This window comes from Aplysia californica, unplaced genomic scaffold, assembly GCF_000002075.1.
Source record: "Aplysia californica isolate F4 #8 unplaced genomic scaffold, AplCal3.0 scaffold00029, whole genome shotgun sequence".
Taxonomy (NCBI): domain Eukaryota; kingdom Metazoa; phylum Mollusca; class Gastropoda; order Aplysiida; family Aplysiidae; genus Aplysia; species Aplysia californica.
In genome coordinates, this window is record NW_004797299.1 from 1,754,181 (window position 1) to 1,769,193 (window position 15,013).

The 15,013-nt window shown below is 38.8% G+C and overlaps 1 protein-coding gene across 1 annotated transcript in view; it reads right to left on the minus strand.

The window, feature by feature from the left end:
* Positions 1-206: 206 nt before the first annotated feature.
* LOC101846790 (R3H domain-containing protein 4) overlaps positions 207-15,013 on the minus strand; it is a 20,389-nt gene continuing 5,582 nt past the window's right edge. The window contains exons 2-7 of the mRNA XM_005091390.3: positions 10,806-10,990; positions 9,877-10,004; positions 7,114-7,282; positions 5,708-5,793; positions 5,032-5,173; positions 207-3,979 (exon numbers count right to left, since the gene is read on the minus strand). Of these exons, the coding sequence (XP_005091447.1) occupies positions 3,867-3,979; positions 5,032-5,173; positions 5,708-5,793; positions 7,114-7,282; positions 9,877-10,004; positions 10,806-10,990 (823 nt within the window). The 3' untranslated portion in view covers positions 207-3,866. The remainder of the gene's footprint in view (positions 3,980-5,031; positions 5,174-5,707; positions 5,794-7,113; positions 7,283-9,876; positions 10,005-10,805; positions 10,991-15,013) is intronic.

Below are 15,013 nucleotides of genomic sequence, written 5' to 3' on the forward strand. Positions count from 1 at the left end.
AAAAAACAACGGTGTGCATACAACTGTGATTCTTTTTTTTTTTTATCATAAAAGAAAAATCATCTTTACTCCCCCACTGACACAATTTAAATTTATACACCTATGTTAAACTGTTTTGTGTTGCTACGTCAGTCTTACCCTTTTTGAAATTTGTACTGACCATACACCAAACACATCTATTCAAGGACAAGAAAACTGCAGAATCATATGCGAGGAGAATGAGCTTTATTGATGCAACTGATATGGAGGGCACCACCATAAAATACACATAACATAGTAACATAAAATGCAGCACACTTTTTATCCTTCATTACATTAGAAAAAACTAAGGACAAAGTACATTATGTGGACACAGAAACATTTACAAGTCTCCATTACATTTTTTCAAGCCGCCTTTTCATAGACCAGATGGCATTGCCGACTCAGGGACACATTTCGCTACCCTAGAATTACAAAGTTCTATCAGTTCAGAACATGTACCTAGTTTTAAGAAATTTGACCTTAAAATTTTGATTTTCACAACCTGTCAAGGTTTCGAGAATGCAATTTTTTGAATATATCTTGATAAAGACACAGAACAATCTTACGATTTTGAAGGGCAGATAGAACATTCGGTTTCTGAAATAATAGTCTTAGTAACTCAAAAGGGCCAAAAATGTCAGATAGAACTTTGTAATTCTAAGGTAGCGATTTGTCTGGCAAAAAAATCCTCCAATATATTGCTGGTAAACATTATATAGTAAGTACAATAGTACAAAGGTAAAAGCAGTGCTCACTGAACACAGGTCAGCTCCATATTGAATCAACACAATAAAAGCCACACTTGTTTTCGTGGGGAAAGCAGCAGGTTGGTTTGAGGCAGGTTTTATAGACATTTAGCACAATAATTATCAAATTTAAAGCAGTAGTCAGGTCTCGTGGTGACTCAGCATAGCAAAGGCCAAATTTCGCCATTGGTGGAATGAAAAGATTCTAGAAAATTACAATGCCATTGAAAAAAGCGAGAAAACATGTGCAAGACAGATAACATCACAAGAAAACGTCACATTTGGTAATTATATATGTATATCTGTTCATCATTACTGTGGGTAATGACAAGGGTTAATTGTCGACTGCCATTTTATCAATACACTGAACACATGAATACACAGAGCACATAGATCTACTATTCAGAGAGTTTTTTATTTGCAATGTTTGAGACCAGCAGAAACTACTCATATCAACATCTTATTCTCCCAGTACATGACTCATGAGGACATGGGAATCAAACTTGCATCTTTTGGTGTTAAGTAAAGACACTGAACACTGCACCACTAACACTAGGGTGGGTAGCTTACTCAGGAAAAAGGGGTGGGCTTTCACAGGTAAAAAAAAAATAGGGGGGGTACTTTAAGGTTTTAATGAAAATCCCCCTTCCTATAACTGCAGCCACAGGTCCTATTTAAATAAAAAGAAGATAGGAATGTTCATGCACAAAAGTATCATTTGGTTCAAATTCAGGTTACAAAATCTAAGTAAAATGGTTTGTGATCCAAACAACACTACACTATGGCAAACAAAAAAGGGAGAACCAAAGAGTTCAAAACCAGGAGGGCTTTCAAAAAAATGTGTTTGATCTATGAATTTTATACATGATGCGAAGACTAAAAGTTGTAACTAGGATTGATCAATAAGAGTCCAGGGAAGTAGATAAGACTGAAGACTATTGCACTGAGCGAGGAAACTCTGCTTAATTTTGGAGAGGGGGCGGGAGGAGGGAGGAAGGACGCTGGTGAAGAGGAAAGGGGGGGGGGGAAGGCTTTTTTTTAATCAGACAAAATAATACACGTGAACGTGATGAAAAACATTATAGAAACTTAAAAAGGAGACTTTTCTGGGAACATCCACTACTGCAGACCCTTGATCCGATGAAAATGGAACACCGTACCAAAGAAAGAGTACAAGATTATAAATCACTCTTTAAAAAAAAACCTCCTCTGCTATTTAATGCCTTTATAATAGATTCACAAACCAGCACTGATCTGAAAACAGCATGAACAAGAGTGGCATGGTTTGACTTTAACCCTTAAATTGCTTAACATTATTCTGTTGAGAATTCTAAATGTAATTCTACTCTTGGATCATCTAAAGTCTCAACATACTTCAGCTTCAATTTCTTTAAGCACATTTGATGGGGACAAATATTATATATAAAAAAAAGAAAGGAAAATGGTGTTAGTTTCTCAATGAAAGTAGAGGGTGAGCAGTAAAACCACTCAACAGGAACAACAAAGAGAAAGAAATTATTAACATTTTGCAAAATTCACCAAAACCAAGACAACTTAAGAAAAAGAAGCACATCTAGGGTACTCAAGAATTATATTAAAATTACAAAAACCTTCCTTCATAAATCTAATTAAGGACAAAAGTAAATTTAACAAATGTTCAAAGAGAAGCAGTGTGTCTTCACAAGGAGGAACAGATGGTAGTCTACAGGTTTATTGATAATATAAACACTGAAGATATGGAGTTGCCTGCATTTATTTTAAGACACATACACACACGAGTCCTGCTCAATATGTGCTGTAAAAATTGGCAGTCTTTTACGGAATCAATTTTTTTTAATGCTGCAGCATTCAAACCCGAAGTGACTTAAAAGTTTTCATGTTAGGATCTGAATGAGTCTTTCTTAGGATGTTACTGAATCTACAAGAAACAAAACGAAATTCCTAAAGCAGAAAAAATGACATCTTAAATAACCAAAACAATACATCCGACTGAACCAAAAACTTTCATGAACAAAACAAGAAAATTTCAAAAAGTAATGTTTAAAAGAATGATGAAGAAAAAAACAGCTCCATCAAAATCTACATCACTGAATTTTGAACTGACAGCATAAAATAACACCAAAAATTCAGCAAACAATAGTACACTATTCACATGAGAGGGCAATAATAATATTTTGATCAGTAAAAAACTATTATCGTTTGGTTCACTTTCTCATTCACAGAGACTGGTTTACGATTTCCTTTTTTATATAGACCAGTTTTTCGCTTTGGTATTTCCCAACGAGCACTACAGCTTAGCTCCAGGATCATAGGTCAGTTTCGCATGTTCATCATCCTACTAAAGCATAAACTGTTTGTCTTTGCTCTGACAAAACAAGGGAACTACACATTCAAATTACAATCACAAAAGAAGTATAGTGTTGGTGATGTTAGGAATCTAGTAGCCATGGGGTCTGTGCCCTTTGGCCCAACAGCCAAGGAGCATGTAAAAACCTGTACATTTAATGCCATGCTTGCAGGCTCGGCACAACAACCTTTTTCCTTACAGCGGATTAGAATATATGCTGAAAGTTGAGACATAGAGGGAAACACAAAGGAGATGCCCCCAGCACAGCTTCCATTGCGTCCCACCCAGCACTGACTGACAGTTAAGCATTTCTATGTATATATATATATTATATATCACAATTACACTTTACAATAACAGCTGTACGTCAAAAGACGCTGCACATTTTTCACTTCCAAATACTATACACAATAATACATAGCACATCTTCCTCATGTGATGCAAACGGACACAAAATGAATCTGCTACTCAAAAATGTCCACAGACATAAAGAGGAGTCCGCTTACCATTTGTTTGGAGTGACCACTTTGAATATCCTTTTCATTGCTTTTCTATGACCTTAGCAAGGGAATGAATTCTTTCAAGATTTTTTTTTTTTTAAACAAAGATCACAGCTGACATTTTAAGAGTGTTTTCTTATCCAGACAAGTTTCTAATGAGAGTAGAACCCCTGTACAAAATTTGTACAATTTCTTGATAATACCATTCCAAAACACCTGAACACCCTGAGCCAGAAGGTCCATTAGACGAATTCACAACGTATGCTGGTTCCTCTGGAGGTACTCCGAGAGAAGTAATGAAGGGGGACGAAACTGAGCATGTCTATTCTCAACCTGAGTTTTACGAGAGCCATTGTCATCATAACCTGTCAGCAGAAAAAAACCAACAGAAATTCAATTAGTGATACAATTTAAACAAGTATCAGCCAGGGCTGTAAACACACAAAAAGTAATATGAGTAAGAAAGAAAAAGAGGCAAAATGAAAACAAAACAAAAAATCAAACCCAAATTGTATTTTCAAACAAAACCTATTTCGGGACCATAATAGACTTGACATCCATTCCCTGAAGTTACTACATGATGTACGAAGAAGTATTTCGTTTGAAGAATATTGAAAACAACAAGTTCACTGACAAGCAAAATAATCTTTTGTGAAAAGTAATTTTTCAGAAGTCACACTTCAATAACAGAGCCCAAGTGCATAAGAAGCATCTGGTTCTTAACCTACAAATTTTGTTTTCTTTCCCCAACAACATAAAAAAACAAAAGTCTCATATTATTTATACCAAAGAGGCCAAAACATCCTCAGGACCTGGAATACTGCTTGAATACTACATGACTTCACCTATTGCAGACGAACAAATATGACAGTGAAAATTTCACGCTCTAAATCTTTTCTCCCTGTTCAGCTCCTATGTCAGAAGGGTCAATTGACAGAAGAGAAAAAAGTATAGCATTAACTCTTTATCTCCAGCAAGCCGCTCCCAGCGGCTCGTCGGATATATGTTATCACCAGAGTGCAACCAGCTTTCCTTCCCCTGCACACATGGTATGACACATCATGGTCAACTTAGGCCTCTTGTGGGTCATGTAGGTACAATTCCCCACCAGTGTTATTTTGCTTTATTTTCTTTTTTCTTGCTTTTTTTTGTCCATTTGTTTTAAAAGTTTGGCAATGGATGAACCACTGTTATAGCCGAACATGCCTATTCTGAATGCTTGCTATAAACATACTTTTTTTACTATACATTATAAGGGATCAGGCTCAGAGATTTATTATAAGCCTTCATTGGCCAAAATCCTGTTCTAACAGACTGCTATAAGTGGGCCCCACTGTACAATCATACATGTCTCTCAAAAAACACCAAGGAAAAAAAGAAACAAAAACAGAAGGCCAGCATTAAACGGACGACTCACTCTGTGAGTGGAGGTTGAGGTACTGGCACAGGGCGTGCAACAGGAGCCTCTCATAGCTACTTGCGATGTCACACACGTACACAGACGAAGAGCAGTCATGGAAGAACGTAACCAGTTCCCTCTCCAGGTTCGCCAGCATGCCCTGTGAAATGTAAAAAGGGATTTGCATAGAATATCCACTGTAGTGCATTCTGAGTCAACCAAGATTCAAAAATACTTTTTTTAAAATCTCCACCCATATATAGAGATATTTCAGTCTTATATAGATAGGTTAGCCATAGTCACAAAGTGTTTCACCCAGTGTGAGAACATTGTGGTCTTAACGCGTTCAAAGATGGAGCCGTCTCTATAAAAATTCCTAAATTGCTCTTTCTCAACCCTTATTCCGAGGGCTATCTGGGTTTTTTTTGTTTCTTAGTCTGTTCATCTACTTTCATTCTACACAGTCTGTGATGGTTTCATTCCCTAGGGTCAGTCAATCTACATACATATGTTACAGTCTCTTCCTTTTCATTAAATCCTCAAGACCTTCTGTCCCTTTTCATTTGTTCTGCCAAACGTTTCAAAGCATAACAACATTCCCTTGCAGATTAAAATCAAGTACAAAGCAAAGAAGCAAATTAAGCTCTTAGCATAGCAAAAATAACACACAATGTGTTGAGAACCACTGGCTTACCATTGGCAACTGTCTTCTTTTGAGCAGATTTTTCAGCTTCCTGTCCACACGGCCATAACATTCCTTGGGAGTGAAGGCTGGATGATCTAAAACAGAGATACACACAACATGCACAAAAAACCAATGTCCACTGAAACTGAAAAAATAGCTCTATACAATCTTCCACAGAAGTACATCTATATTTCAGACCACTGGAATTTTTAAACACAAAAGAGGATTGACATAAAAAGTTAAGCATCAAGAATCAAGGCCCCCCACTTTAAATCTTTGTCACTAGCCCACTGATACACAGCAGAAACTCAAACATCCTGTTATAATTTTAGTAACAGTTTTACAGCATTTATAACACAATTAGGTCATATAACTGCTGTAAGTTACAAGGGTTACCAGAAAGTAACATACAAAGAAACGAAGGCCGAGACAGTTTAGTTTCAGTTAGACTTTTACAGCAATTGCATCACAATAAGGTTATATCGGCGCCAAAGAATTTGGTTTTTTAAAGTTTTAGTAGAGGTTTTACTGTGCTCGCAACTGCATAAGGTCATATGAGCGCCAAGGGGTGGATGTCACCAGAGAAGTCCATACAGGGAATCAGACTTACGCTGCTCACCTCTCTAGCTTCAACAGTACAAAGTCTGCTTCGACTATCAAGGCACCCTGGAAATAGCAGGTCACAAGAGTGTGACAAACATACAAAAGAAGTAGAGGAAAAAAGAAAATAGTAAGGATTAGGAAAGAAAAAGCAGCAGTTCCCTTGTTGCATTTCATGCACAGTTGTGAGTATGACATTGTTGAATCCCCCCATTTACATTTCTACTGTGCATAAGAACAAGTTAATGTCCCTTTTTTGGGAATGGCCTAAAGACACTTCAGTCAGTGGCACCGCTCCGGGTGGCGGGGGGGTGGAGAATAGATGTGTTACAAGCGAGTAACATACACAAAAAAAAGGAGGAGAGACAACCACGATACATATTTGATAGGAAAGAAGGAGCAAACCACACAAGAGCACCCGCCAACCACCCACCTGCGGAGACATAAAGTCAATAGATGTTTGGAAGGAAAAACAGGAGCAAGCCATAGTGCTTCTCATTTACAAGACATGTCAACAGAGGTTGGGAGGAAACTATCCCCAAATACCAAAGAAAAACCCAGAGTGTACATAACATGTCAAGGTCAGCATTGTGAAAAGGACACCTTACAAATTGAAGTCATTCAAGCATGAGTGCGAGCTTTGAATAACGGCCACATTTTAAGAGGCCCTCGGCACAGTTTGCTATTACCAAGTCCACAATTCCAACCTCCATTAACTTCACTTTATCAACATCAAGTTGTTAGAAAAAATTCTTCATACTACCAAGCCACCTACTATTTACATGTAGTGCTCCCTATAAAACCTTACTACTCACCACTTCTTTCATCCAGGATCATGACCCAGCTATCCTCGGCAGTTTGAGCTCCCCCACTGCTGTAAGCCGCATCTCCTTCTTCCTCCTCCTCTTGGATGTCATGAAGACCCCGGTAGTTCAGAACTCTCCTCTGGTCCTCCTCAGAGCTTTCCATGAAGGCATTCCAGAACTGGTTCGGAAAAGAAACATTTTCGGCAGAGTGAGAAGAGAGGTCGACACCAACAGAAGTTTGTTGTATCCCTTGTAACCGAGCTATACATTTTAAATGACTGACAAGAAGTAAGCCTTTCTATTGTTAGGTATGATACTAGAATGGGGGAGGGGGGAAGATGTGAATTCTATTCCCAGCTCAGTCATACACATATTATAAAGAAATGTACTATAACTTGTGCTTCAGGTGGGAGGGGTTCTGTAATATGTCCTTGAGCACTAAATGACAACTGTAGCTCGAGAACAGGCCACTGTACAGCAGCAACAACCAAAAATAGCTTATTGATTTTCTGTATTGTTGTGATTTTGTGTAATGTTTGATGTTGACATTTATTGTATGTTATGTAAGGTATGTCATTTCAAACAAAATTTTCCCATGAGGATAGGATCCTGTGCATCAAGTTTGTCATATCTAGTTAGCAGGTTCCCACATATCAAGGAGAAAAAATTTCCAGTGTTTTTCCCAATTTTCTCTTGGATTTTGTAACTATTTTCAAAGAGATTATTTTTTTTAATTAAAAGATGTCAAAGCAAGGATGAATGAATGAATAGAAAAGCAAGATAAAAATCATAATAAGGTCATGGGTAGTCCTTTTCTTTGAGTTGTCAAGGACAGGGGTTGAAGGATAATTGTAATGTAAATAAAGGCGTGATGACAGAGGAATCAGTGGTCTCACTGTTGTCGAGTTAGGAGGAAAAAAAAAGATGTGATGAAGGCTTCTTGGTTGTTGTTTCTTATTTTTACTATCATTATTTAAAGGACAAACATGTCTATGTAGTGCCTCTGCTGGCTTGCTTGACAATCCGTATGTTCTTGTTCTACTTTTTCTCTTGTTTGGGAAGATTCTTTTTTTTCTTTGCATTCCCTCGTTAGATCTCAAGGGTAGTCAACTGCTGGTTCTTCAACCTGCAGTGCAACTAATTTTTACGTATGAGACTTTTTTTCTTCTACTAGAATGATTAACAGTACCTTGCTTACATGACTAATCAGGATGATGGTTTGATTGTTGCTGCATTCCTACCTGCTTCCTGCTTTATGAAACATCACAAATTCCTGTACTTTCTATTCATGTAGTCAAGAGGGTGGAAAGCTTTAACACCTTGCCCCCATGGGACACCGATCAGTGACAGTAAGAAGCCGTCCCTTTTCCCCACGGGACGCCAATCGGCTCCGGTGTGATATAGCATGTACTGCACCTGTATCCAGGTCCGTGGGGGTTAGTGTTGCGCGCTGCGCGCTGCACGGGTGGAAAGTGTTAAAAGCATCTTATATGCAGTGGCAGTGGGTAGTGAAGGGCTCACGGACTTGAGACTTGAGCCCCTCCCCCCTCCTCACCCCCAACTCTATCCCAAAGTAAATGAGTTTCTACATATAATGAAATAGCAGTTGAAACCGTTATGACCGCACGCAATGAACACAGAGTGATCAACTTGGCAGCTTGTTCGTTTATTCAATCACTGTTGTCACCGATTACAACTATAGTAACCCAGCAGCCAATCAAATGTCTTTGGGGCTCAGCAAAGGATGAGCCCTTTCCTACAGACAGTCCTTAACTCTTAAGACCCTGAGTTATTTCCACCGTTTCCTGAGTTTTTTCCTACAGTCACCTAAACCTGGCCCAGTATGTCTCATTACAGCCCCAAAAACTTGCCTGTAACTTCTAAATGGCAGAAACAATGGCTTAATCATTACTAATAAACTTGGTTCGGGAATAGTACTGAAAAACAAGCAAGAAATTAAATGAAATAGTTGTCACTGGTACCCGAGCATCCGATGGGGATCAGGGTTATTACTGCCGGATGCTCCCAGTATCCGATGGGGTTTAAAGAGTTAACGAAACTCTTCTTGTAAAAAAGGTAAAAGCCTTGAAAAAAGAACACTGCATTTGGGCCTAATGCTCATCTAGCCCTGACAATGGGGAGAAAGTTTATGACACACTTTCCCCCAGTGACACAGTTACCTATGCGCTCATTGGTTCTTTGTTGGGTGCATTCAACTTTTGTGACTTCACGGCCTAATCCAGCTCATAGAAGTAATATCTTTGAAGTGCTGTGTGTGTATGTTTATGTTTGTGCCGCTGAGATTTCACAGTTTATAAATCAGGTCGAACTACTTTTAAGGCACCTCTTTTATCACATGAAAATTAATTGGAATAAATTTGGAGGTGAATCGGCTTCGTCCCCACCATCAACAAAAATTTAACTAAGAACAAAGAGATGGAAAACAAAGGTAACTCTTCTCATTTGAATGGTTCTCAAAATGCCGTGGCTCACCATGAGTATAAAAAATCATCACTGTTTAGTTCTTATTGCTAGCTATTTGGGGGTAAAGAACTGGACGCAACCGAAGCCCCACCCAAATTTTGGTCCACTCACCACCACTGCTTAAATGATCGTAATTCGAGAACATCCTGCAGACAATTCAAACCAGAGTAGTTCAGCTTGACACAAAATGAATTATTGATAACCATCCCTTTCCCAAAACCAAAAACAGAAAAACTTGAATGCAAATAAATGTTTAAAAATTTTGAGTGATGATATAAGAGAACCCACATTCATTTTTTCAGAGTCCTCAAAGAGTTTCTCAAACAGCGTGGAACTTGGTTCAAAGTTGGCAGATGGACTGTTGTTGTTGTCCCCTAGATCCTCATCCTTTTCTTCCAGATTGATCAAGTATTTTACTGAAACAAAAGACACAGCAATGAGACTCCACACTTTCTTAAGTCACCGAACATACAACGTTCACATTATTATATACCTTCAACAACAAGCTTTCTGTCATTGATTTTTCTCATGATAGTTTAGAGACTTTCACCATAGAATAACAAATAGGGCAACATATTTTTCATAATGCAATCACATTTTAAATATGCGTACAGATTCCAGGTGAAAAGGGTTGCCCTTCAGAGTGCACATGATGAACACCAGAATTTTAACAAATGTAACACAACAGTGGGCATCATAAGTCCGACTAGACCTTGACAGGTTCTTTCAGTACTTTATCTGAGCAAAACGCCAAATGCGAAAAGAAGACTATGGGAAGAGAACCTCTAGCGTGAACTGAAACAAACTCAAAAAATATGTGAAGGGGCAGATCAAATTTTGTAAATAGAAAGGATTTTACTCTTCCTTTCCAGATCATGTCATCTTCTCAAAACCCAGTGCCTCAGTACAGACACAGATATTGTGCTCTTAAACGAAACTCTTCACTTTTTGTCGAAGAATAATTCCATACTAAGCACAATGTAGATCAATTTGAAGGCAAATACAGGGTCCCTACCAGGACACTTGGTGAGGGGAACTATTCAAAGAAATTCTTTAAAATAATCCAGACCCCACTCACATTTGAACTTTGGAATAGAAAATTAGAATGCAAAGGAAGAGCACAACATACTGTGTTTGTCAAAACTACCAGTAAACTATTTTGGGTTGGGGAGGTCAATCTCAGGATCAAAAGACAAAAAGTAAGGAAGAGCACTCACGGTTATCCACTCTCCTTGTTCGGCGCACTCCTCTTTTGCGTCCATAATTTGACAGATTTTCTTGTGACACTGAAATGTGTGATCTGGCTGGTCGCTGGCGACGTCTGGCCGGAGATTGAAGATTAGTGGCCGACTGGGAGTCTGACTCATCATCCGTTGAAGACAGAAGATGATTGTCCACATTACTGAAACAAGAATGCAAATAGGTGGACAAACTAAATAATACAGTAGTAAAAAATGACTCTAATAAAAGCCAAGAATTAGCCGAGCTGCAGTGCGAATGTGTTTCGGCGTGTGTGTGTGCACGTGTGTGTGTATGTGTGCATGTGTGTGTGTATGCACATACGTGTGTGTGTGTGTGTGTGCGAGTATGTGGTCGCCAGCAAAATTCAGGAACTTGTCACTGTCTGACCATTTTGAGTTTTTCTGCTTTCATGAAAGCCATGGATCTTGTCTGCTTATTATGCAGCTTAACCCTATTTCTAATACTGCTTTTCTCCAGAATAGTCAGGTTTTAATGACAAAATTGTAGCAGATTTCAAAATCTGAGCCCCATAAAGGCTCCCAAAGGTCCAATAACTGTATCTTTTCTGAAAAGTAATTGGACAAAATGTACTTATTGTATTACGCAGATTTCAAGATCGGAGCCCATAGAGGCTTTCAAAGGCCCAATATCTTTTCTAAAAGGTAATTGGACAAAATATGCATTACTATTTGATGAAGGTGATTATAAATGTAAATCTGCACATAACAGAGTTCATATTCAAATGAGAAAAATGTGTTTGTTGCTTTCTCTAACTACAAGTAGATGAACTTCATGTGGCCTGTGACGAGACAGTGTGTGTCTTCACTTGAGAATACAGAATGCAGCTGTTCTTACTCTACCCACCGCAGTTGTCAATATGAAGTTGATGAAGCAGAAGACGCTTCTTCTCTGAGCCCATCGTTTTCAAAAAAATGATGCACGAGGGACATTTCATAATTAGACCCCTTCCAACATCAACACCCTCATTAATGAAAAAGATTACATACAATTCACTTGAGCATATTCCTGTGTATTTACAGGACACGCCGTCGACCTGCTGGACTAATCCCATGTGTATTTACTGGATGCCCTTTAGCAGTCGACATCTTCGGTGTTTTCCGTTACAAGCTCCCCTCTCTAATGGCGGGTAGTGCGCATGAATATCTAGAACATGTAGACAAAGCGAAGCTTTGCGAATCCACACCCTTTTTTGTCTTTTTGGAGAGCAAACTTGTGTTGCTTAATTCTGCTCGGCGCAAACCTAGATCTATTTCTTGAAAATTCTCGCTCAATGAGGTGGTGAATTTGTTTTGAAGACGTAATATAAATACTCTGCGGCTGTTCTTTTAACTTAGCAGCTTTGTAAAGTTGGTTTGTGAGTAGCAAAGCGTTGTCAGGTCGTCTCGAAGCATAGATCTATCTATTTGAAACAGAAACAAAGGGTAAACTTTGAAGCCTTTTTTCTCAAAACTTTGTTTCCGTACCCTGCCTTACAAAACCACCCATATCTAAAAAACTACTGATATATATCTTTAAAATTCAACAAGGAGATTGTTCAGAAATGATCTCTGTACATGAAAATGCAAAAAAAATAGGATTTTTTAAAATGCGTCATCTTGAGTACTTTCACCAGGCACACACACATTTATTGTTATATATATATATATATATATATATATATATATATATATATACGGGGGGGGCAAGTGAGTCTTAGGTCTAAATATAAAAGAATAAAGATAGAGCTTTGTAACTTGGCGCACATACTTTTATTTCTGTTCCTAGTCACCATGCAGAGTAACACACTTCTGCCACCTCTCTTTGACCTTCAAAAGTCCTTGAGAGAAAAATGACCCAGAATGGGCCCCTAACCTGTCTTTAACAGCTTCAACGGTGTCAACGTTGTCAGGTAAACGACATTATATAAATATTTGTTTAAGATAAAGAAATATAAAAAAGTCTGAGAGGGCTAGGTCTGGGAATAAGCTGGGTGAGGCAGGATTTCAAAGCCGCAAGCTTTGCTATCTGGGCTGCTTGTTGTGCCCTGAGCGCAGGGGCGTTGTCATGCAGTAAGAGGACCCCATTGTGGAGTTTTTCAAGCCTTTTTCTCACTAATTCATGAAATGCTGACCCTGACAAATGTTTGAATAAAGCCATAACGTGCCGACAGGGGAGACGGAAAGCTGTGAAGAAGCGACATGAGCAACTATAACCATTGGGAGTGAAATATGAGTTGTTGCACTCTAAGACGCTGATGGATTTAATCTGAACGCTCTCTTTCTCAACCAGCTTGTACGCTTCAGGTGTTAAAACCCCTTGGTACGCCCTGTCATCATCGATGTCGAGAAGTTGGATTCGCATCTTCACAGAATCCATAATCGTTGAGTGTGATTGACGCTGGCGAAGAGTTCGAACAAGAACAAAGATCCTCTCAATGAGGGCTTTGAGGTCGCTTCTTGATGTGACAACTGACTTCAGCTTTTGAAACACTGACTCGATCCGGTTATTCGTGCCAGTGTTGAAGTTGAAGGTCTGGCACTTAAAAGCCTCACACCATTCTTGACGGATGGGGTGCCAGTTCTGGTTGAAGTAGTTTTCAACTGAGCGCCCAAACTCATTTAGTTGACTATGCTTTGCACTGTATTCCTCCTCGGTTTTAGGCAATTTGCTGGAGGAGATCCAAGAGCCTGGTTTTCGGCTCTGATGTTATGTTGGCTTTCGCAGTAGTCATCTCTCGGGCAAATGTCCGTAAAACGTCCGAAAACAAGTCTTTCCGTGAAGGCCTTATCGGAAATGACTATTTTTGTCTCAGTCCACCTGGCCTCAGAATAACATTGAGAATGTATCTAGCTTGAGATTATTATTCTTTATATTGCTGTTCATTTATATTATGCATGTGCCTGTAAGCCTGTGTGTGTGTGTGCATACGTGTGTGAGAGTGTGTGTGTGTGTGTGTGTGTGTGTGTGTGTGTGTGTGTGTGTGTGTGTGTATGTGTGTACGTGGTGAAACAACAAACCGATGTGCCAGGTACTGGGCAATAAAGATGTATGTCATCTTGTCTTATCTTATTTACACAATTAATTGAACAAAATTATTGAAAATATATCAGCTTTGATGTTTTCAATGACTTTTCAAGATTTTTCAGTTAAATTACGGTTACACAGACTTTCAAAGTCTTTGAAATCAAAATGCTATTTTTAAAAAGATTTTCATAGGGTTTTCAAAGATGTTTTGTCGTCTACCACAGTACAAAGATTTTCATTCAATATCACAGCCCTCACCTTGAAACTTTGAATCATTTTACGCAATGTGACCTCATCTTCCTTTGCTACAAGAAAAAAAGCATAGGGTGGGTTTCCATGTTTCCATCAATAATCACAATGGAATAGAGGGGCATGTCCCGGCGACTGACTTTATAGGTAGTGTCCACAAGTAGCACTTCAGGGAATTTTGCAAATACCTCTTTCATCTGTTTGTCTTGGAAAAAAATTCCTATAACTTCATCACCACTTCCATTGATACAAACGATAGGTATTCAGACACAAACTTCCTTAATTCCTCCAATTCAGAATTATTTTGAGTGCTACAAGTTGCTCTGGAGATGTTGTGGATGTCCTTTAGCAGAATAGCCTTGTTTGTATCTTCTTCAACATGGGCCTGTATAAGTTTTTTTGTTCGCATCTAGCTTGACCATCTCCCGTACTTTATTTGTTTGCTTTGTGTCTAGACGTCTTTGTGAGAGATAGTGCCTGAATTCCTCTGGGGTACATTCAAGGTTGTGATTTGGGCCGTGATGAGTCACAGTTAGAAAATCTCCATCCAACGATCGTAATTTAATGGCGAATTCACAGCCGTTCTGAAATGTAGACTGATTTGGGCCTTCACCTGTAGTGGGATGATGCCTGTACTTGCCATTCTTCACACAGGCAAAGACAATACTAAGTTCCTCTCTGAAGACTCGATTTTTTACCTCCTTCTTTAATGAAATGCAGTGATTTTTTTACACTCTTTTTTATACAAAAATTAACAAAGTTTTCACTTTCATACAGTTTCGTGGCCTTCTCCTGATCTCCGTAGGAAGCAAACTTGCTACCCATAGACAGTAGGGCTGTACCCTGGTAGCAAACCCGCTCGTGCTCACAAACCCCTAGTTCAAGTCACAAGCCTCAAATCACTAGGTCA